Genomic DNA, 23,234 nt, shown 5'->3' with positions numbered 1-23,234 from the left:
TTTGGGAATTATATGAATTTTTTTTTTTAAAAAATAATCGATTCAATTATTATAAAATAGTTTTGGTTTGGAATTTTTTACAATTTTTTTAACAGAAACACAATTTACAAATTTTTTTCAGATTTGCAAGAGAAAAAAAAAAAAAAAAAAAAAATCTTTTTAAATAAATAAATTGGTTTTTATTGAGCTGATCTATTGGATATTGATAATTATTTTTTCATATTTTTCAATTATTGTGATTGATTTTTAACCATTTAAAAGAAAATGATAGTTGAAATAATTGAAGTAATAATTAAACCAATCATTGAAGAAATAGTTGAAGCACAATTCATCATCACAAATTGATGGTTTTTTGTATTGAACTAATGGGTTAGAGATTTTTTCAAATACAAATAATAATTGGTCACTCGGCATTACAAGATGGAGAAGGAATATCAAGTATATAACATTTAAAATACCAGCAGGTGTCAAATCAGATGGCCAAATAAATATGGATCACAACAACACTAGATTTCACAAACCCACTTCCAATGGAACTATAAAGCAATAGACCCTGATTTAACTACTAGTAGTTTTGCTAAAAGAAATGCTATATCCTTAGTATTTCATCAAATTTGAATTTGCTTATGTAATAAAAGGTTTAAGAAACATCAAGGATAAATACGATAAACAACCACAAACAATCACCAACACCAACGAAGGGTATAGTAAATTCAAAAGAAGAATAGCACCAAATCATTACCAAATATCAATATTTTAGAATATTTTCTTTAAAAACATTATAATAAAACATTAAATAAATAAAATATTTGATTAGTTTAAAGAATATATATCTTTTGGGACATGGAATGAAATAATGTGTGGAGTTTGACCAAATTCAAAAGTGCAATTTGCCCATATGGGATTTCCATTTAATAATATTTCACAGCTAGAGGCTTTGGAGTTGAATTTAAACAAATATGAATAAATTTAAATCACAACTATTCTTTAAATAATTATTAATTAAAAGATATTTTCAAATGATCAATCTATTTTAAAATTTTATATCTTTCCTTTTTTATTTTTTTTTATTTTTTTTTATTATAATTTTTTTAAATTAATTTTTTTTTATTTTTTTTAAAATTTTTTATTTTTTATTTTTTTTATTTTTAAAATTAAAATAAAATATTTTTTTTTTTTTTTTTTTTATTAAAATAAAATATTTTTTTTTTTTTTTTTTTTTTGGTGTTGTTAATATATCTTATATATGGGTTTATGTTGTAAATAGTGTATTATAAAAATAAAAGTTAAAATTTGTTGTTATTTATTTAAATATTTATTTATTATATATATATAGAAAATTAAAATTTTAATATAAGGAAAAAAAAAAAAAAACAAATAAAAAAAAAAACACACAAAAAAAACCCCTTCTTTTAAAATATTATTCATTATTTAAATATCATTTCTAATTATGTATTCAATTGTAAAAATTTAAAATAAAGATCCACTAAAAATAAAAAACACTTTCAATAATACAATTAAATATAATAAAGAAATGAAAATAAATATTGAATTTCTAAAATTAATCATTTTAGGAGCAAATTATAACGAGGACGAAAAAGTAGCACCAAATAATACATTAACAACATCACCATCATCATTTAGTAGTGTATGTCAATCTAATGATACTCAACCACAAGAGTCCCCATTATATAATCACCAAACAAATATAACAGCTACGGGTGGTGGTATACCTGTTGTATTGACATCAAAGGTTGTACCAGTATCGTCATATTCATCATCACCCAATTCATCAATCTTGGCATCATGTTCACCAATTACATTTTCACCACTATCATCATCACATTTAAATAGTAACCCGATAGCTGAATTTAATTTAAATGATGAATTTAATAGTAGTACCAATAGTATAAAAGAAATTAAAGAGATCAAAGATACTCACAGTGCTAATAATAATAATAACAATAATAACATCAAAGATACTCACAGTACTAATAATAACAATAATAACATCAACAATACCAATAATATTAATAATACAAATAATAACAATACATTAAATATTAGTCATAGTAATAATAGTAATATTACATCACCAACAAACTTTTTATCACCACGTAGTGGTGTTACCTCACCATTAACATCATCAAATAACAGTAATAGTGGAAAGGAGCCAAAAGAACATGGTCATAGTATTTTAAGAACAGCTTCATCATTATTATTAAATAGAACAAGTAGTAGTAGTAGTTTAAAAAATAAACATCAACATCAACAACAACAACAGCAACAGCAGCAGCAACAACAACAGCAACAGCCACAGCCACAACTCAATGGCTCATCCGATAGTAGTTCCAGTAATAAATTAAATACATCTTCTTCATCAGCAATTGTAAATTCAACAAATAACACCAATTCTAATAATAACAGTAGCAATAATGGTTTAAATAGTGGCAGTAATAATATTAATAATAATAACAATAGTGCTACTAATAATAATATGAACAATAGTAATAATAACAATAATACACCAAATAATAATATAAAATCACCAAAAACAAAGAAAAGAACCTTATTTGAAAAATTATATACAGAATCAGGATTTAGTTCGTCAAAACAATGGTATGAAAATAACACAGCTTCAACCGACTATATTATAAGAGAAGCACAGTTTGTTGTACTACTACGTTATTTAACAGATTTAACAAATTATCAAATTTTAAATCTTTTCGATTCATTAGACAAGGATGATATGGGTTTCATAGGTTTTGAAGAGTTCTTTCTTTTAATAGCATTCTTTTCATCTAGAGAGTGTGGGCAAACTACAAAGTTTCTTTATCAGCATTGCAAAGTGATGTTTGAAATTATAGCTGGTGGTGGTAAAATTATTTATACAACTAGTAATCAAAACAACAGAAGTAGCAGAATTTCAAGTGCCAGTGGTTTGGAAAGTTATGAAGATGAAACATTTATAAATTTTGACAAGTTTTGCAAGTTTGGAAATATGATTGGTATACCGAATGATCAAATTCTATCATATCTAGAAAGATTCAATACAGTAATTTTTGATAAAATTTCATTCGATATGTTTTCTTTGTTTTATTTTGTAATTCTGGATGAATGGGATAGATCATCCTATCCTTTCTTAAAGAATCTATATAATGATTTAGATTATAACGAACCATTCATTGTAGAAAGTAAAATATCAAATAAAAGTAAAACTCCAAAATCATCAACAACAACCACTACCACAACCACAACCACTACCACCACTACAACCACTACTACAACCACAAATAATAATAATAATAATATGAATAATAATAATAATAATATGAATAATAATAATAATAATAATAATAATATGAATATGAATATGAATAGTAATAGTTTAAATAATAGTAATAGTAATATGAATAATATTAATAGTATGAATAATTATAACAATAATTTTGTAAATAATTATAGTACTAATGCCAACTATTATAATACAAATACAATTAATATTAATAATATAAATTTCAATAATAATAATAATATGAATGGTAATAATTTTAATAATATTAATAATATCTTAAATTCAATAAATAATTATAATCAATTAAATAACCAATTTAATATCAATTTTAATAATTTTAATAGTGTATCACCTAAAGATTTTAGGATGCATCAGCTACAAATTCAACAACTTCAACAACAAATTCAACAGCTTCAGCAACAGACCACTGATGTATCTTTAATGATAAATGGCTTGAATACTCCCACATTACCAACACCATCATCCTCAACAACAACATCCTCCTCAACCTCTACCCAATCTCAACAACCACAACAAAAACCACAACCATATTCACCTAGATCACCAACATTAGTACTATCACCCCCGTCATCTTCAGCATCACCAATTACAACACCAACTTTAACTAGTCCTATAATTCAACATCCCTCACAATATGAAATTCTCGATAGGGATAAATGGATTGATTCCTTTACAAATACATTCAAATTAGAATATTCAATAATTCAATATTTGAAAGAATCACTCAATCACGAAGGTCTTTTTAGTATTGACCAATGCAGAAATGTTCATAAGGATGATTGGAAAGCTATTATTAAAAAAGAAAAAGCTAGAAGATTGTTTTTAAAAGCTTTGGAAGAATGCCCTGTAGCGCCACCAAATTTACAATTACAACCAATGCTACCAGCAACCATCTCAACAAATGATGATAATAATACCAATATAAATGGTGATATAAACAACAGAAATTTCAATGGAGTTAATCACCAAAACAGTTCAAACAACTCACCTAAAAAACAAGCTGGTTTAACTGATAAAATTAAAAAGAAATTTAATAAAGGATAATCTTGATTAATTTAATAATCAATACATGTATATTTATATTTTAACTTTTACTTTATTTTATTTTTTCGGAAAAATGGTATTAGTTTGGGTATAATTTCTTCTTTGATTCATTTCATAACAATTTTAAGTGATTGGATACAAAAATGTACAAATATATATATCACAAAAACTTAAAATTTTGTTATAAAACGAATCATTTTTTTCATTTTAGTTTATAATTATCTTGTTTTCTTTTCTTTTAAAATATTTTTTTTAGAAATTTAATTATGCGATTGGAAATACTATTATTATCTATATTATTATTATTATCTATATTATTTTCTATATTTTTTTTATGGTCATATGAAACTTTTATAAGTGTTAAAGGTTCGGATGCAATAGTTGATGGAGCTGCTAATCTATCCTTTTTTTCTAAAATTTCTTTTAATTGATCTTTTGTAATGGTTCCTTTACCAACCTCAATAAGAGCAGAAGACATGATTCTAACTTGATTATGCAGGAATGATTGTGCTTTAATTTCAATACCGATATACTGTAAACCATGATTGACGTTATTATTAATTTCTTTTGAACAGTTTATGAAATCTGGATGGTATCGAATGATTTCTGGTGTTGGTAATTCAATGATTTTAATATACTCTATAGTTCTAACTGGATTTTTAGTGCAATCTTTACTTCTAAAACTCGAGAAATCGTGTCTCCCAACTAATATTTCGGCAGCTTCTTTCATTTTATTTACATCTAAAATAAAGCTAATTTCTAAAACTCTATCTAATAATTCTAAAGGTGTTTGCTTTTTACCACAGTTTGCTAAGATTTTATATAAATAGGTTCTTGAAGTTGCATGAAATCTTGAATGAAAATTATCATCTACAATTTCAGTTTTAATAATTCTAACTCTATCTAAATATTGTTCACCAACATTATAATTTATTGCCATTGTTAATTCATCAGTTGTTAATAGTGGTAATGGTTTACCCTTTCTCGAGGTACGCTGGTCAATATCGAAATGCGAGGTGTTTCCCAATGCACTAACACCAGAATCAGTTCTACTACTACCAAATACCTTGATTTCTTTATTACATATATGTTTTAATGAATTTTCTAAAACATTTTGAACTGGTAAAGGATTGATATCATAAGTTAATCTTTGCCAACCTGTAAAATATTTTCCAACATATTCATATGTTATTTTATATCGTGGTGCCATTTCTTTAATATATTGTATTATTATAATTTAAAAAATATTAAATATATTTTATTATATTATGGAATGACTATATATGACTTTATATGATTATATGATTGACTGATTATTATTTTAATAACAATGGTGATAAAATGATGCTTTTTTATGAAAACGAAATATAAAAAAAAAATTTTTAAAAAAGTCATTTTTTTATTTTTTTATATTTTAAATTTATTTTTTTATAAATAAATTTATTTTTTTTTTTTTTCTGAAATTTAAAATTTTTTTTTTTTCATTTATTTATTTGAACACACTATTAATAATTATCATTTATTTTTTTCTTTAATATATATTTCACACTATTAAAATAAAATGTTTAGAAATTTAAGAATTGTTAATTCAAGAAATTTAAATAATTGTTTAAAATTAAATAATAGATTATCAAATAAATCATTTTCAACATCATCTTCAGGTGTAATATTAAATTAAATTTGTTTAATTTTTTAAACAAAAAAAAAAAAAGAGAGAAAAAAAGAAAATTTTTATTAATATAGAATTTTTTATATTTTTTATACCTTTTTTTTTTAAATTAAAAAAGATTTTACCAATTACTACATTAACAGAAAATGAAGAAATGTTAAAAAATCAAGTTTCAAGTTTTGCAAACGAAAGAATTTTACCTTTAGTTAAAGAAATGGATGAAAAGTCAATGCTTGATATGAATATATTAAAGAATTTATTCGAAATGGATTTAATGGGTATCGAAATCCCAGAACAATATGGTGGTGCAGGTATGAATTTTATGTCATCAATTATCGCAATCGAAGAGTTGGCTAAAGTAGATCCATCTATCAGTGTCATCGTCGATGTTCAAAATACATTAGTAAACAATTGCATCAATCGTTATGGTAATGAAGAGCAAAAGAAAAAATATTTAAGTTTATTAGCTAAAAACACAGTTGGTTCATTCTGTTTATCAGAAAGTGGAAGTGGTAGTGATGCATTCTCATTAGCCACAAGAGCTACCAAACAACCTGACGGTACTTTTGTACTCAATGGCACAAAACAATGGATTACAAATGCTAAAGAAGCTGGTGTTTTCATTGTTATGGCAAATGTTGACCCATCACAAGGTTACAAAGGCATCACTGCATTCATTGTAGAGTCAAGCAATCCAGGTCTTAAAATTGGTAAAAAAGAAGATAAATTAGGTATTAGAGCTTCATCAACTTGTGAAGTTATCCTTGATAATTGTGTTGTTTCAAGTGATAGTATTTTAGGTCAATTAGGTAAAGGTTATAAAATTGCTATCGAAGGTTTAAATGAGGGTCGTATTGGTATTGCTGCTCAAATGTTAGGTTTAGCTGAAGGTGTTTTTGAATCAACTATCCCATATTTAATGGAGCGTAAACAATTTGGTAAACCAATTGCTGAGTTCCAAGGTATGCAATTCACATATGCTGATTTAGCCATCGATATCGAAGCTGCTAAACTTTTAACTTATAATGCCGCTCGTATGCAAGAAGCTGGTTTACCATTCGTTCACCAAGCTTCAATGGCAAAACTTTATGCATCACGTGTTGCTGAAAAGACTGCTTCTGCTTGTATTTCAATGTTGGGTGGTGTTGGTTTCACCAAAGAATTCCCAGCTGAGAAGTTTTTCAGAGATTCTAAAGTTGGCCAAATTTATGAAGGAACAACAAATATTCAACTTCAAGTTGTTGCTAAATCAATCTTAAAAAATTTTAAAAATTAAATAAACAAATAAAATAAACTTATAAAGTAATAAATATAAAAAAAAATAGATTGTTGAAAGATTACTGAAAAATGATATATATGATTTCCATTTATGTGGTTTGGGTTAAAAAACTGAAAAGTTAAAAAAAAATATTTTTTTTTAATTAATTTTTTTTAATTTTTTTAAAATTTTTTTATTTTTGATTTAAAAGTGTTTTATAAATGTAAATTATAAAAATGAAAATATTATTAATTATATATATTATTTTATATTTAATAAATTGTAGGTTTCAAAATATTAATTAATACAATTATAAATAATATATTGATTAAATTTATTTATTTTATTTTTAAAAAAGTTATTTATAGTTTACCAAATAATTTTAATATTATCGGACCATTTCCAATCGGTGAAAGAGAAGAAGGTCTTGACTCATTAGAGGCTTATGGAGGTATATTTAATATATTGGTTGGGGATAATACTAAATATCCATCAGAATTAGGTACCAATGGTGTTGTAGGTTGGAATAAAGCATCTAGTGAAACTAGTGGCAGTTTATCAGTCGATTGGAGTGAGTATGTTGATTGGAGCTTTTTACAATCAGTTTGGGGTTGGTCAATATGGTTGTGGTATGGATGGGCAGTTGGTAGCTTCAATGTTGATACCAGTGGCACTTTTTTAATATCATGTACTGGTACAAGAACTTTTTTCATTCAAAATGGAAATAATAAGGGCCAAATTCAAGAGTTTTCAGGGGACTATTATGGATATGGAGTTGGTCAACAAGTAGTTCAGCTGGAACAATCTACAACTTATAATTTATTTGTAAGAATGAGCAGTAGTGTACGTTTAAATCAATCTCCAAATTCCCAGTTTTCATGTTCACTTCAACAAGTTACCGATCAAATTACAATTTTACAATCTGAAAATCTAGTGCCAGATTTAGTTAACGGTCAATTAGTTAGTCCATATTCTTCAATTTCAGTAATTAATAGTGGCTTAACAACAATTCAATCTATAGGTGTTTCTGTCCCAATGGACCAGCCTTGGATAAAAGCAAATTTTTTGCGTGAATCAAATTTAAATGTATTACCAGGTCAAAAAATATCTCTACCAATTGCATTATCTTTATCTCAAGAAGCAAGTACTTTCAGTTGTCCATTTCAAGCAGTTTTAAATATAGAATCTGGTGAACAAGTTTTAATAACAACAAATATAACATTTAATTGTACAAACTGGGGTAATCCGTTTTTATATACCTTTTTAGATTTTGACTCAACTGTCCAATATGCAATTGCAACTCCACCAACAACATCTTGTAGTGAAAGCAATGGTACTTTATGTGGTGTAATGCTTGCAACTCATGGTGCCGGTGTCGAAGCTTCTTCACCATTTTGGATGAATGCAATTCCAGCTCAAGAAAATCTTTGGATTATATATCCAACTGGCCGTAGATCTTGGGGATATGACTGTAATTATTTCATTTATTAAAAGATTGTTTTTTTATTCAAATACTAATACTTTATATTCTATAGGGGAGTCATCATCTAGATTAAATGTTATAAATTCAATTCAATACTTGTCAAATAATTTACCAGGTGTACCTTCTTCACTTAAATCGCAGTATCAAGTAGACTCTGAAAAAATATTGTTTGTAGGACATAGTATGGGTGGTCATGGTTGTGTTAGTTTAATTTCTAGATTTGGTGATTTAGCTATAGGTGCAGCATGTGCAGCAGGTTTTGTAAAATTACAATTTTATGTATTTTATAATACTCGACCAGGTTTTTCTTATATCGACCCTTCCTTGCATGGCATTTTAATGGCATCAATAGCAGAGAATGATAATGACCTTTATACTTCGAATTTGGTGGGATTACCATTGATGGTTAGGTATGGCCAAAACGATTCAAATGTTAATCCATGGCACTCAAGAAGAATTGCACGTATGGTAGCAGAGCAAAGTCAAAATGAAAATGCAGTAATTATTAGCGAGGTCCCAAATGAAAATCATTGGTTTGATGGAATTTTAAATGATCAATACATGTTAAATTATTATAACCAAATTTCAAACACCTATAGATATAGTCATCCATCAATACCCAAAGTTATAACAATTACTACCCATAATCCAGCCTCATCAGGTTCTCGTGCAAATATTCAAATACTTCAAACTTTAAACCCCTCACGTAGTGCTAAAATCCAGATTGTGCAAACTACAAACTCTAATGGACAGTTGGTTTGGGTAGTTAGCACACAAAATGTTCGTAGATTTGGTATTCAAGAAACACCAGTTCGTCCAGAAGGTTTACCAGTTCAAATGGTTATTGATAACCAAAAATTTGAAACCCAATTTCTTCCTTCAAATCATTACGCTAGATTAGATAAATGGTTACCAGATTGGAATGTAACCACCGACCAAACCTGGATCCAATACGAAAAATCACCATTAACCTATGGCCCAATACGACAAATATTTGAAAAGAAATTTACAATTATTTATGGAACAAATACAACCTCATCAAGTACCCAACAATTATTTGAATGGGCATCAGTTTATATCTCAAATTTCTATAATACATATGGTCGTGGTTCACCAAAAATTATTGCAGATGTAGATTTTATACCCCCAAGTCAATGCTCTTCAAATGATAATTATATTTTAATAGGTAATACATTCCAAAATTTAGTAGCCAGTAAATATCAATCACAATTACCAGTAATGTTTAATGAGGATAATTCTTTCTCAATTGGTCCATCACCAATCTATTCATCAAACGGTATTGGTGTATCATTTATAGCACCAAACCAATGTGGTCAAGGTTTATTACTTGTAGTTGCTGGTGTAGATGACATAGGTTTTAATAAAGCATTACATGCTGTCCCTCAAAGAAGTGGTGTTTTAGCTCCAGATTTTATTATAGTTGGCAATGAATATGGTTGGAAAGGTGTTGGTGGTATTATTTCAGCAGGATTCTTTTCACCAAGTTGGGATGTAGAAACCGATTCCAGTTATTTTGGTTTATCACCATTTTAAAATTGTAAAATAAATAATCACATTGAAAAACTATTTTCAAATTGAAAATTATTAAAAAAAAATATAAAAAGAAATTTTATAAATACTCCTTTTAGATGTTTTAAATTTTTAAATTTATTTTTTATTTAAAATGAAATAAAATATTACCATCTTCTAACTAAGAAGTGGTTTATATTCATTTTCATTTTCGTTATCGTTTTCATCATTATTTATTGGAATTGATATAGAATCATCATAAACATTAAATTTATCTTGTTGATTTGATGATTTCATATTATTTTCAATGATTTGTTTATTTTCATATTCTTCCATTTCTTTTGAACATACAACTACATCTACTGTAATCTTGTTGCTATCAAATTGATTTGAGTTTGATCTAAAGAGTGGCTTTTTCTTTTCGAATTGATGTTTAAAGGAAACTGCAATATTAAGTTGTTTTTGTTGTTGTGGCTGTTGTTGGTTATTATGACGTTGGTAAATATTATTATTTGAGTTATAATTTAAAATATTATTTTCATTATCAACCTTGCTGTTATTTGTTACTAGTTTGCTACTATCATCTGGTTTTGAAGATAAATATAATCTAACTTGATGAATTTTTTCGACAACATTTGGTTTATATGATTGGTAGAGATATTGAATTGTAATGATTGGTGCAATAGAGACAAATATCATTAGAATCATAGAGAACCAGACTGAGCCGCTATCAAAGAGATGAGTCATTACAGTGTACATATCTAAATTTGACATTGAATTTAAGATGAAAACACAAACAAAATAAATTGGGATAGTGCCCCAAATTAAAAATTGGTTGATCCAGGTGATGGTATGGGATTCAAAGAATAAAGTAAGAGCTTGGATGAAAATAATTGAAGTGAATGCAATCATACTAAATGAATCATAGTCGATAGTTGAACCCGATGTACCGAATGCATATGGACCAATTGTGAAACTGAAAACAAAGATTGCTTGGAAAATTGCTCTGGACATCCATTGAATGATTACACGGGCATTGAATGCTTTGCTATCTTGACCAATATTATAGAGGTGAGGATTTCGACGGATGATTGCTTCTGGTAAATCTTTATCAAAGATGAAACCGATAACTGGTAGACCGGTGAATAAAATATTATAAGAGGTCAAAGAGAACGAATTAAAGAAAGTAGAACCGGCAAACCCAGAGAATAATTGATAGAGAATTTGAATGAAGCAAATAAACATTGATTTATAAAAACTATAACCTGCTACAAATGATGTACGTAAATAAGAGTAACGACCATGGATTAAAATAAGTTCTTGAAGATATTTAAATCTGGCAATGCTATAATCTGCAGCACGGGATGCTTGGAGACCTTCTCTACCACTGATACCAATACCGATATTAGCTTCTTGAATCATTGATACATCATTACCACCATCACCAATTGCTAGTGTAATTCTACCTGTATTTTTAATCATTTTAACAACTTGAGCCTTTTGGCTTGGAGTAACTCTACAACAAATTAAAGAACCGACCAATTGAGATAGTTTAAGGAAATTATTTTCACAGAAAAGTAATACAATTGATAACACATGACCTTCAACAATGATTGAACTTTGTTGCTGTTGTGGCTGAGATAATGATGAAATGTATTTATAAAGTGCCTCTACTGACATTTGAACATCTAATTTTGTAATATCTGATGCTACCCCACAGTTACTATTATCATCCATTGATTTACCTATAGTGAAAAGTTTACTACCTTTAGTTACTAAATTACATGAATTTGCAATTTGAATGGCTGTACTATATTTATCACCTGTAAGCATCCAAATCTTTATTTGAGCTTGTCTTAAACATTGAATTGTTTGTGGTACATTTTCTTGGAGTTTATCCTCAATTGCTGTAATACCAAGTAAATCGAAATCTCTTTCTAATAATTGGTAGGCTTCACCCAATAATGCTGATCTATTTTCAATAGCTGTAATGGCCTTTTGGTAATGGTTTTGATACCATCTTTCATAATCTTCTTTTTGAATAATTTTTTCGCCTAAACAAAGTGTTCTTAAACCTTTACTTGCGAATAAATCAATTTGATTTGAGTATAACTGTAATAAATCAGCTGATGATAATAAAATTGATTGTGAAATGGATGTTGAGGTAGCTAAGTCATTACTATTTGGTTGTTGCTGTTGTTGATAATAATTTTTGTTTAATAATTTAAATATAATTTCGTCAGCACCTTTACAAATAATTTTAATGATTTGAGTAACTGGGTCACGAACAACAACGCTCATACGTTTTCTATCTGAACTAAATTCAAAGGTATGTAATATTTCATAGGTTTCTTTAGTACCATTAATTTCGGTCTCTAATTTATCTGGTGTTCTATTTATAAACTTGGCACCAATTATACTTGAGGCATTAACTAAAGCCTCTTCGTCTGGGGATGAGGATTTGTATTGAATAGTATCTTGGCCAGTGGCATTATCTTGAGTAATCATAGGTACAATTGAGTGACATAAGGATAAACATCTAAAGAATTCAACTACATCTTGATCATTTTGTTTGATTGCTTTCTTTAACTCAACATATTCTTCATTTTGTTGTTGATGTTGTTGTGGCTGATCTTTTTGTTTCTTTTGTTTTTGTAGTAGTTGTTGTTGTTGTTGTTTACTATCTAATTGTTTTAAGTTTAGAGTTGAGGAAGTTGGTGATGAAGATGGTGATGATGATAAATCACTACCAACGCTGCTATTATTTGAATGATCACCATTATTATAATCAATAAGATTTGAAAATTCTTCTTGTTCCCGATTTCTATGATATATTTTACCATTGATTGAGCAATTTGAAAATAACATTATATTTTCAGTTAAAGTACCAGTTTTATCAGTAAAAATATATTCAATTTGACCTAAATCTTCACTAAGAGCGGTGGAATTTGCTGTGGCAGCACTTGAAGTATCGGCGTTGTACATCTTTAAATCCCAGTTGATAAACAAGGCATAGGCATACTTTATAACATCGATAGTAACCTTCAAAGAGATTGGAATCATCATACTATTTAAGAGTAAAAATCTTAATGGGATGATAATAGTTTTACCGACCATAGAATCATCATACATTAAATACCACTCCTTTGGCCCATATGATACTCTGAGTGCATCCCCGATGATACCGAAAATTAATACCAATGTTAATTGTAAACAAAAAATGAAAATTGTTATTTTGTTGATTTCTTTGTCTAATTTGGTCCATTTGGTGGGTACTTCCATCTTGTTTTTGCCCAATTTAGTTTCATTACCTGTATAAACTACTAAACCATATACGTAATCTGTGTTTTTTAAATGAGTTGCTTGTAAAATTAAATTGTTACTATCTACAGTTAACCAATCAGAGTGTGAATATGTATTAACCTTTCTATTGGCCTTTAAAGATAAACGTGAGTCAAATCTATAAATTTCTGCATTTGGAGGTGGACATTCTAAAATACCTTTAAAATTTAATAATTCATTTATTGATAATTGTGATGTTTCTTTGACTGAATATTTGATCTTTAAATCTGTTTCACCATCTAAATTTGAAGTCTAAAAAAATAAAATTATAAAATTAATAAATTGTTATAAATATTATGAAATCATAAAAAAGTTATGGATACCTACTTGAACATATAATGAGTTTTTTTCTTTATCAGAGCTTGATAATACCATTAAATCACATGGAATTTCTTCATTTTCTTTTAAATAAATGATATCACCAACCATGATGTATTGTGATTGAATATCTTGCTTTGTGCCATTTCTGAAAATAGTGTACTTTCTTTCATTTGCTTTTTTATCTCTTCTACCTCTATTGTAATCGTCAAATGCTTCTTTAATAGCTGAAACTGTAAATATAAATAATAATGCTCCCCAGGTTGATATTGGGTCAACTGGTGTAATGCTTGGAAATAGTTGCAATACACCAATCATTAAAAAATAAATGTTCATGGCCCTACCAAATTGTTCCATTAGGTTTTTAGGTATAAATGTTATAACTGTGTACTTTGTGTTACTAATTCGATTGCTAGGAAACTCTTTATTTCGATCCTGGTCATTTGCATATATAATTCTAATAGTATCATTTTCTTTTTTCTTTTTAAATAAATTCTTTAAACTTTCCATTATAATGTATAATATGGATGATGTTTATTATTTTATTATTATATTATAATGATTATAATGATTATAATGATTATATGATTATTTTATTAATGTGGTGTTATATTTTATAATTTATAGTACAAAAAAAAAAAAAAGTTTATGATGTGTGTGGTTTTATAAATTAAAAAAAAAATGTAATAAAAACAATAAAAATATGATACACACAAAAAAAAAAAAAAAAGAATATGTAATTGTTTTTCTTATTATATTATTATTATTATTATTATTATTATTATTTATAATAAAAAAAAAAAAATAATTAATATTTTAATATCATATTCACTGGTTAAAAAAACGAGTAATAAAAGGTTGTGTGTTGTTTAAAAAAAAAAAATTAAATAATTTAAAAAAAAAAAAAAAAAAAAAATTTTTTAAAAAAAAAATTTCAAAAAAAATCTATTTTTTTTTATTTTTTTTTAAATTAATTTTCTTAAAAAAAAAAAAATTTTCTAATCATTTAAATAATTTATAAAATTTAAAGTTAAATTTAGTTTAGGTTGTTAAAAGTTGTTATTTCATTTTTTTTTTTTGAAATAAAATAAATAATAAAAAAATTATTTAATTTCCCCATATTGTGAGTTTTTAAAATAAAGTTTATTAATTTTAATATTTAACTCAAAAGAATTGGAAAGATAGGAAAAAATAATTACAATCAACTCAAAAAATATCCAGATAGTAAAATAATTATGAAAGGTTAAATTGAAATGGTCATTTATTATCAAATGTCATAATATTCTACAAATTAAACAATATCTTCAGAAGAGTTATAATGCACAAATTTTAACACAATAATAAGTGTTCACTCCATTGCAATGTTATTTCATTCGAAGTTTGAAATGTAAGCCTTATCTCAAGATATCAATGGAATTTTGGAAGAGGGTATTTTTTGCAGATGAAACTTGAATTGAACTATATTTTTATAAATTGGAAATTAATAATTAGATTTAAGGTTAAAGAATAGTACTCTATCAAGAAAGAGAGCAAATTGAGTTTTAGTGAATGCATGTACTAATTGATAAGTTTGGTCTCAGGCTTGGAAAGTTATCTTATAAAAATTAAAGCAATATTCGCCAATTAATAGTTTGGAATTTTTGAAAAAATTTTACAAAAATAATTGAATTGATGTCTTATTGATCCCAAAATACTTTATAGACCTCAAAATTATTGAGAATTTATTGTGAGTGTTAAAAAGCGTTTAATTTATAAGATTATAGGGCATTCTCAAGTGGATTTTATTAATCATTTTAACGATTTAATTGAGGAAAATATGTGTGTTATTTAACAAGAAACTATTTTTAAATTATAAATATAATATATTTATATATAATGAATATCATTTTTTTTTAAAATACCATGATATAAGATCTTGGGACTGATTGTAAAAAAAAAATTAGATATTTTTTCTTAGTTATTTCCACAATTTTTTTTAAGGTATTTCTTTTAATAAAATTTTTTTAAAAATTTTGGAAATTTAATAAAAATGATATTTCATTTTAAATAATAAGCTTTCTAATCAACCAATTTTATTATTTTTATTTTGGTATTTCTCCTGATATCATATTTGCAGTTATTTTATTTATTTGTTTTAAAAAAAAAAAAAAAATATTTTTATTGTGGATTCAACAAGATTAAATTATGGAAAACAGATCAAACCTCAAAATCAAAAACAACAGTTGCAAACCAAGTTGAAACAAGAGAAGTTTTCAAAATCTTAATTTAAGTGATAATAAAGATAAGAAAGAAGTTAATAGAGTTGGGCGCAAAGAATTTTTCCAAGCTTAGATGAAAGGGTTTTTCTAACATTAGGATCTTGGAAAAAATTCTTTACATCCAACTCTATTTAATTAACTTTCTTCTCTTCGTTGTCACTAAAGTTTAGATCTTGAAAAATATCTTGTTGTTTTTGGTTTTGAGTTTTAATCTTTTTTTTTTTTTTTTAAGAACAAATAAAATAACTGCAAATATGATTTAATTTATCTTAAAATTTTGGAGAAATTAAATAAAAATGATATTTCATTATATACAGTTCAATTATATTAATATCTGGGCTGTTGGTGGTAATGGATCAACTTGTATATTATTTTTTTCTAAATATTGCTTCATTATCTTTGCTGTATACCAACTTTCATTAAAAAATTGAAACATAAAACATGTTCATCACTTTAGTCAAACTTTTTATTTTTCTCCCAAGACGTTTACGGTCATTGATTGTGCCTGTTCTACTCTTTCTAATGTTTTTGCTACTTTTGATTTATGCAATTTATTTTTATCTTTTTTTTTATTATTTTTCTTTTTTCTTTTATTTTTATTATAATAATATTACATTTTAATAAAACTATAATAAAATAAACAAAATGACATATTTAATTTGAAAAAATAGAAATAATTTAAAATTTTATGAAGATGAATTTTACGATTCAAAAAAAGAAGAAATAATTGGATGCGGGTGCTACCAATTTTTTTATTTTAAAACTACATCAAATTATCTAAATTTTAGCCGACCAGATTTTTAAATTTCCAATAAAAAAAAAAAAAATCGAAGTTCAAAAATTAAAACTATTTTGAGAAATAATGCATTAAATGATCCAATTGAACCTAAAAAATATCAAAGTAATAAAAAAATATTGAAAGATTAAATTGAAATGGTTATAAAAAATTTATTGTCACTTGGGATATGTCATAATTTTCTATAAATTAAACCATATCTTTGGAAGAATTATTTTGACAAGTTTTAAATTAACCAATAAGAAGTTTGAAATGCCAGCATTATCTCACGAGTAAAGATATCAATGGGCCATACAATTTAGTAACTTCTCAGTGGAATTTTGAATAAGGGTAATTTTTGCAGATGAGGCTTGAATTAGACCATATTTTTATTAATTTGAAAATTAAAAATGCATTTGAGGTAAAAGATACCATCCAAATAATATCCTATCAAGAATTATACCAACTGGAGTTTCTGTAAATGTAAATTTTCTTATATGAGAGGCGCAGGTTCAATACCATTTGTTTATTGTTATACAAATAGATGAACATAATTTATGGTACCTAAACTAGATAAGTATGGTCTTAAGCTTGGCAAATATTTCTTGATGTTTAATCTATTAATGTTTTACAAGATAACTGTCCAAAAATAGTTAGGGAAATTTTCAAAAATTTAAAAAAAACTCTTCAGACCTCAACAATATTGAATAATAAGATCAGTTATAAAAATATGTATTTATTACAAAAATCAAAGCAATCCTGGAGTAGATTTTAAAGAAATAGTTGATGAAATTTGATGTGGAATTGAAAGAGAATGTATTGATAATTTATATCAATCAATTCCAAAAAGAATTGAACAAATAATGGAAAATAGAGGTGTTCTCACAAAATATTTAAAGTTTTTAACCAAAATACCAAAAATAAAAATTTTTTTTTTAAAACACTAAAAAATGAATTATCTTTTCAAAAATATTTAACCTGTCATAAAAAAAAAAAAAATTAAAAAAAAATAAATACAATCTTTTTTTTTAATAAATCTTAAAACGTTTATCTTTTTTATATTTATGAACCAATTTTATAATATAAAAAAAAAATATATAAAAGATATATTGAAAAAAAATTTTTTTTGAGACCCAGCCAAAAGCTTATGCAAATTACTGTAACACTTTATTAAATTACAGTATTTCCAAGATTGTTTTGACCAAGTATGATCAAAAATTTAAATTATTGTGTAAATCCTGTATTTTTTATTTTTATTTAATCAATAAAAGCCTTTTATTAAAAGGTAAATATAAAAAATAACATACTGTCTTTTTATTTTTTTTTATATTTTATTTTAATATAATATTTAAATATATAATGAAATAACATTTTTATTTACTTTCTCCAAAATTTTTAAGATAATTAAAAAAATTATTTTAAAAAAACGATTGAGAATTTTTGGGAAATAACAAAGAAAAAATATACTATTTTTTTTTTTTTTTATAAAAATTTGAGAATTGAAAAACTATAAATAAGAGGCTTTCTAATCAAACAATTTTATTATTTTTATTTTGGTATTTCTCCAGTTAACATATAAATCATATTTGTAGATAATTTATTTTTTTTGTTTTAAAATTTTTTTTTTTTTTAATAATAATTTAAAAACAAGACTAAAGAAACCAAGTCAAACCCCTAAATCAGCAACAACATCAACATCAACAACAGTTCCAACCCATGTTGAACAAAGAGATATCTTTCAAGAACTTAACTTAAGTGATAATGAGGAAAAGAAAGAAGTTAAACTTGTTTGTAAGGAATATTTTCCAAGTTTAGATGAAAGGGGATTTCTAGATTCTAACGAAACCATCCTTTATCTAGATGATATTAACAATTAAGTCAAAAATTTTCCGAATTCCGGGCTTCATTTGTTAATATCATCTTGATGAAGGATAGTTTCGTTAGAATCCAGAAAACCCTTTTCATCTAAACTTGGAAAATATTCCTAGGTTTCTTTAGTCTTGTTGATTAATCTTTTTTTTTTTTTTTTTTTAAAACAAATAAAATAAATTATCTACAAATATCATATGATTTCCACAAAAATTCTCAATTGTTTTTTTAAGATAATTCTTTTAATTTAATTATTTCATTATACAGTGCCCGGATTATATATTTAGACCCCAACTTTTTTAAAATGGAAATGATAATTGTTGAATTCATAGATCATATTTAATATTTATATAATGACCTCTAAAATAAATCATATTACAAGATATTGGTTTACTTGCTAAAAATTAAAATAAAAAAAAAAATAGTCTTAATATTTTATCCGTTTTTTCAATTTCAAAAATTTTATTTTTTTTTTATTTGTTTTTTTTTACAATTATATATAAATGATTATTATTATTTAATATTTAGTATACCCTCCATGTGCTTTTAATATGGCATCTTTTCGGTCAGGGAGTGATTCATATAATGATTTTATAATTGATTTTTCTATTGAATGAAATGCATCTTGACATATCTGAACTAGGTCTTGTGATGGGTCACGAAACATCTTTTTTGATACCTTTTTTTTAACAATTGGCCAAAGATTTTTAATTATATTAATATCTGGACTGTTGGGTGGTAATGGATAAACTTGTATATTATTTTCTTCTAAATATTGTTTCACTCTCTTTGTTGTATGCGAACTACAGTTGTCATGACAAATGATTGGCACCCTCTCAAGTCTATATATACTTTATTTTTATCTGCATATTATTCTAAATTTATTTGTGTATCGTTTTTTATAATTTCAAGATATAGCTTAGTTCAAAATCCATTTGGTAAATGAATAAATTGTATTTTATAAAATATATATTTATATATATAATGAATAATCATTTTTATTATATATATATAAATATTATATTTATAAAATAAATTTTAAACAACACCACGGACCAAATTTTTATACATAAAATAAAAGATTATTATTATTTGATTTTAATAATTTAAAAAAATTGAATTTTTTTTTTTTTTCAATTTTTTTATGAAAAAAGATTTTTATAATAAAAAAAAAATAAAAACAAATATATTTTAATTTTTTTAAACTTAATATTGTAAAAATTTAAATTGAATTAAATTAAAATAATCCACTTAAAATTTAAGTATTTAATATAATTTATTACACTCAATCATTATCCATTTCCTCTTTCTTTTCTTTGTTATCACAAAATAGAGGCTCTTGGAAAGGGTCTCTTCGGCTCAGGCTTAGTTGTTGATGCTGGTGTTGGCTGACTTGTTTCAGAGAAAAACAAAAATAAAAATAATCCATTATTTTTATAAAAAAGATAACATCAATCATTTATGTGTTTATTAATAGTATTTTTTTAAATTAATTAATTTCTTCTATTTTGCAAGTAGCTCAATACTATCAATTATAAACAATTATATACCAAATCATGACAATTATAATGCTGATGGTGATGAATATGTTTATATATGTGTATGAGCATGTTAATTTGTATGTGCTGTATATGTATACACTGTGAGTCACAGTGGAATTTTGGAAAAGGGTAGTTTTTGCAGATGAAACTTGATTTGAACTATATTTTTATTAATTTGAAATTAAAAAATAGATTTAAGATAAAGATAACAATCAAAATAATATTCTATCAAGAAAGAGACCAATCGGAGTTTCTGTGAATACATGTTAATTTTCTTCTATGAGAGGTGCAGGTTCTATACAATTTTTTTTATATTAATACAAATAGATGATATATTGTTTGGTATTGATTGATAAGTATGGTCCCAAACTTGGCGAATATTGCTTTAGTTTTTAAGATATTAATGATTTACAAGATAACTTTCCAATTAATAGTTTAGAAATTTTTCAAAATTTTTACAAAATAAATAGAATTGATGTCATATTGATCCCAAAATACTCTATTGACCTCATAATTATTGAAATTTTATTGTGAGTTTTAAAATACGTTTGATTCACAAGATTATAGGGCATTCTCAAGTGGATTTTAAAGATTTATTTGAGAAAAATATGTTATTTAACAAGAAAATATTATTAATTTATATTAAAAATTGAGGTGTTTTAACAAAATATTGAAAATTTTCAAATAAAATATCAAAAATAAAAAATTATTTTTTTATACATTTAAAAATTAATTATCTTTCAAAAAAGATTTGGCCTATCATAAAAAAAAAAAAATTATAAAAAATTAAAAAAAAATAAATTAAATTTTTTTATTTATTAAATATTATAAACGTTTATCTTTTTTATATTTTTGAACCAACTTTATAATATTAAAAAAAAAAATTTAAAAGAACATATAAAAATTTTTTTTTTTCCTGACCCGGTAAAAACAATGTTGAAAATACTGTATAGTTTAATTTATGACATATCCATGTGACAATAAATTTTTTATAAACATTTTAATTTAATCTTTAAATATTTTTTTATTTCCTTGATATTTTTTAGAATCATTTAATTTATTATTTCTCAAAATGGTTTTAATTGTTGATCACCGGCATCCAATTATTTCTTCTTTTTTTGAATTGTAAAATTCAACTTCATATAATTTTAAATTATTTCTATTTTTTCAAATTGATTATGTCATTTTGTTTAATTTATTATATTTTTATTAAAATGTAATAATATTATAATAAAAATAAAAAAAATAAGAAAAGTAATAAAAAAAAGATAAAAATTAATTATCTTTTCATAAATATTTAACCTATTTTTTTTTATAAGAAAAATAAAAATAAAAAAAAATAAGAAAAAATAAATAAAATAAGACAGTATTTTTAAAAAATACATTATAAAATAAGATTTAGCAATTTTTTAAAGATCCTTACCGCCAATAATGATTAGTTTTTAAAAATAAATTGTAAGGAGTGGGTAAAATAATAATCATGCTTGGGTTATATTCTAAGACCAATGTTGATAATCTAGTGTCTACCAATGATAGGCATGGATCTTGAGACCTTGAAAAATTAATATAATGATGGGAGTCTACAAAGCTTCTAATTTGATTTTTTCTTTTTCGCTTGTTATTAAAGCAACTGATTGCTCGTTTAAAGACTCAGTATTTGCCATTCTAGATCTAATACATTTTAATTTATTAAGAAAATAAAAGTTTAAACTTTTAATATCCAACACTTTTAAATTTTAAATCAAACACCATAATATAAAAAGTCATAGGTAAGTTTTAATTTATTTATTTTGTTTCTTATTTTCTTTATTTAGGAAAACAATATCAAAAAACTAAATAAGGAATTTCATCATCATAATGGAAGCTTATAGATTAAACACCAGCATTTTTAGGGATAAATGACAATTTGAAAAGGAGAATGGTTGAATGATTTAGTTGTATCAGAAAATTAAAGTATTTTAGATGGCCCAGTTATTTTCCTCCTTATTTCATATGTAACAATTAGATTATAAAAAAGAATATGTAAAAGACAACTTATAGTAACAATTAGTTTTCATATACCTGACCTATACTCCGGATTTTCATTAGAAAATTTAGGATCGATCCTAGTTTTAAACCTCGATCCTGAGCTATATTATTATTATTAATGATTATTTATTGTTCTTAATCTGTTTAGTTGAAGTGATGGTGTTGAAGGTACAGTATTTTCAACATTGTTTTGATAGGGTCACGAAAAAAAAAAATTTTTATATGTTCTTTTTTATATTTTTTTTTTATATTATAAAGTTGGTTCAAAAATATAAAAAAGATAAACGTTTATAATATTTAATAAATAAAAAAATTTAATTTATTTTTTTTTAATTTTTTTTATAATTTTTTTTTTTTATGATAGGTCAAATCTTTTTTGAAAGATAATTAATTTTTAAGTGTTTTAAAAAATAATTTTTTATTTTTAATATTTTAATTGAAAATTTTCAATATTTTGTTAAAACACCTCTATTTAAAATTATTTCTTTAATTTTTTTTGGGATTGGTTGATATAAATCAATAATATTTTCTTGTTAATTACTGTATATATTTTTCTCAAATAAATCTTTAAAATCCACTTGAGAATACCCTATAATCTTATGAATCAAACGTATTTTAACACTCACAATAAATTTTCAATAATTATGAGGTCTATAGAGTATTTTGGGATCAATATGACATCAATTCTATTTATTTTGTAAAAATTTCTAAACTATTAATTGGAAAGTTATCTTGTAAATCATTAATATCTTAAACATTAAAGCAATATTCGCCAAGTTTGGGACCATACTTATCAATCAGTA

At 24.7% G+C, this 23,234-nt stretch overlaps 6 protein-coding genes across 6 annotated transcripts; 3 read left to right on the top strand and 3 right to left on the bottom strand.

Annotated features, from left to right (window-relative positions):
* Positions 1-1,534: 1,534 nt before the first annotated feature.
* DICPUDRAFT_74344 (uncharacterized protein) lies at positions 1,535-4,360 on the top strand (the record flags this gene model as incomplete). The annotated part of the gene is made up of 1 exon (XM_003283314.1): positions 1,535-4,360. The coding sequence occupies one exon, from the start codon at positions 1,535-1,537 to the stop codon at positions 4,358-4,360; it is 2,826 nt and encodes a 941-aa protein (XP_003283362.1).
* A 238-nt stretch (positions 4,361-4,598) lies between these two features.
* On the bottom strand, positions 4,599-5,570 carry DICPUDRAFT_25596 (uncharacterized protein; the record flags this gene model as incomplete). The annotated part of the gene is made up of 1 exon (XM_003283279.1): positions 4,599-5,570. One exon carries the CDS (start codon positions 5,568-5,570, stop codon positions 4,599-4,601), a length of 972 nt encoding a protein of 323 aa, XP_003283327.1.
* Positions 5,571-5,851: 281 nt separating this feature from the next.
* On the top strand, positions 5,852-7,333 carry DICPUDRAFT_44750 (uncharacterized protein). The gene is made up of 2 exons (XM_003283313.1): positions 5,852-6,023; positions 6,148-7,333. Exons 1-2 carry the CDS (start codon positions 5,922-5,924, stop codon positions 7,303-7,305), a joined length of 1,260 nt encoding a protein of 419 aa, XP_003283361.1. The 5' UTR covers positions 5,852-5,921; the 3' UTR covers positions 7,306-7,333.
* Positions 7,334-7,523: 190 nt separating this feature from the next.
* Positions 7,524-10,324, top strand: DICPUDRAFT_74341 (uncharacterized protein; the record flags this gene model as incomplete). Its single annotated transcript, XM_003283312.1, has 3 exons — positions 7,524-7,569; positions 7,646-8,758; positions 8,823-10,324. 3 exons carry the CDS (start codon positions 7,524-7,526, stop codon positions 10,322-10,324), a joined length of 2,661 nt encoding a protein of 886 aa, XP_003283360.1.
* A 93-nt stretch (positions 10,325-10,417) lies between these two features.
* DICPUDRAFT_93437 (uncharacterized protein) lies at positions 10,418-14,470 on the bottom strand (the record flags this gene model as incomplete). Its single annotated transcript, XM_003283278.1, has 6 exons — positions 10,418-11,178; positions 11,215-11,988; positions 12,046-12,426; positions 12,481-12,984; positions 13,078-13,894; positions 13,970-14,470. 6 exons carry the CDS (start codon positions 14,468-14,470, stop codon positions 10,478-10,480), a joined length of 3,678 nt encoding a protein of 1,225 aa, XP_003283326.1. The 3' UTR covers positions 10,418-10,477.
* Positions 14,471-19,379: 4,909 nt separating this feature from the next.
* On the bottom strand, positions 19,380-19,529 carry DICPUDRAFT_147018 (uncharacterized protein; the record flags this gene model as incomplete). The annotated part of the gene is made up of 1 exon (XM_003283277.1): positions 19,380-19,529. The coding sequence occupies one exon, from the start codon at positions 19,527-19,529 to the stop codon at positions 19,380-19,382; it is 150 nt and encodes a 49-aa protein (XP_003283325.1).
* Between the last annotated feature and the right edge of the window lie 3,705 nt (positions 19,530-23,234).

Source organism: Dictyostelium purpureum, assembly GCF_000190715.1.
Source record: "Dictyostelium purpureum unplaced genomic scaffold DICPUscaffold_6, whole genome shotgun sequence".
NCBI lineage: Eukaryota > Evosea > Eumycetozoa > Dictyosteliales > Dictyosteliaceae > Dictyostelium > Dictyostelium purpureum.
Note: the sequence above shows the minus strand (reverse complement) of the source record. Positions and strands in the feature narration are given on the sequence as shown.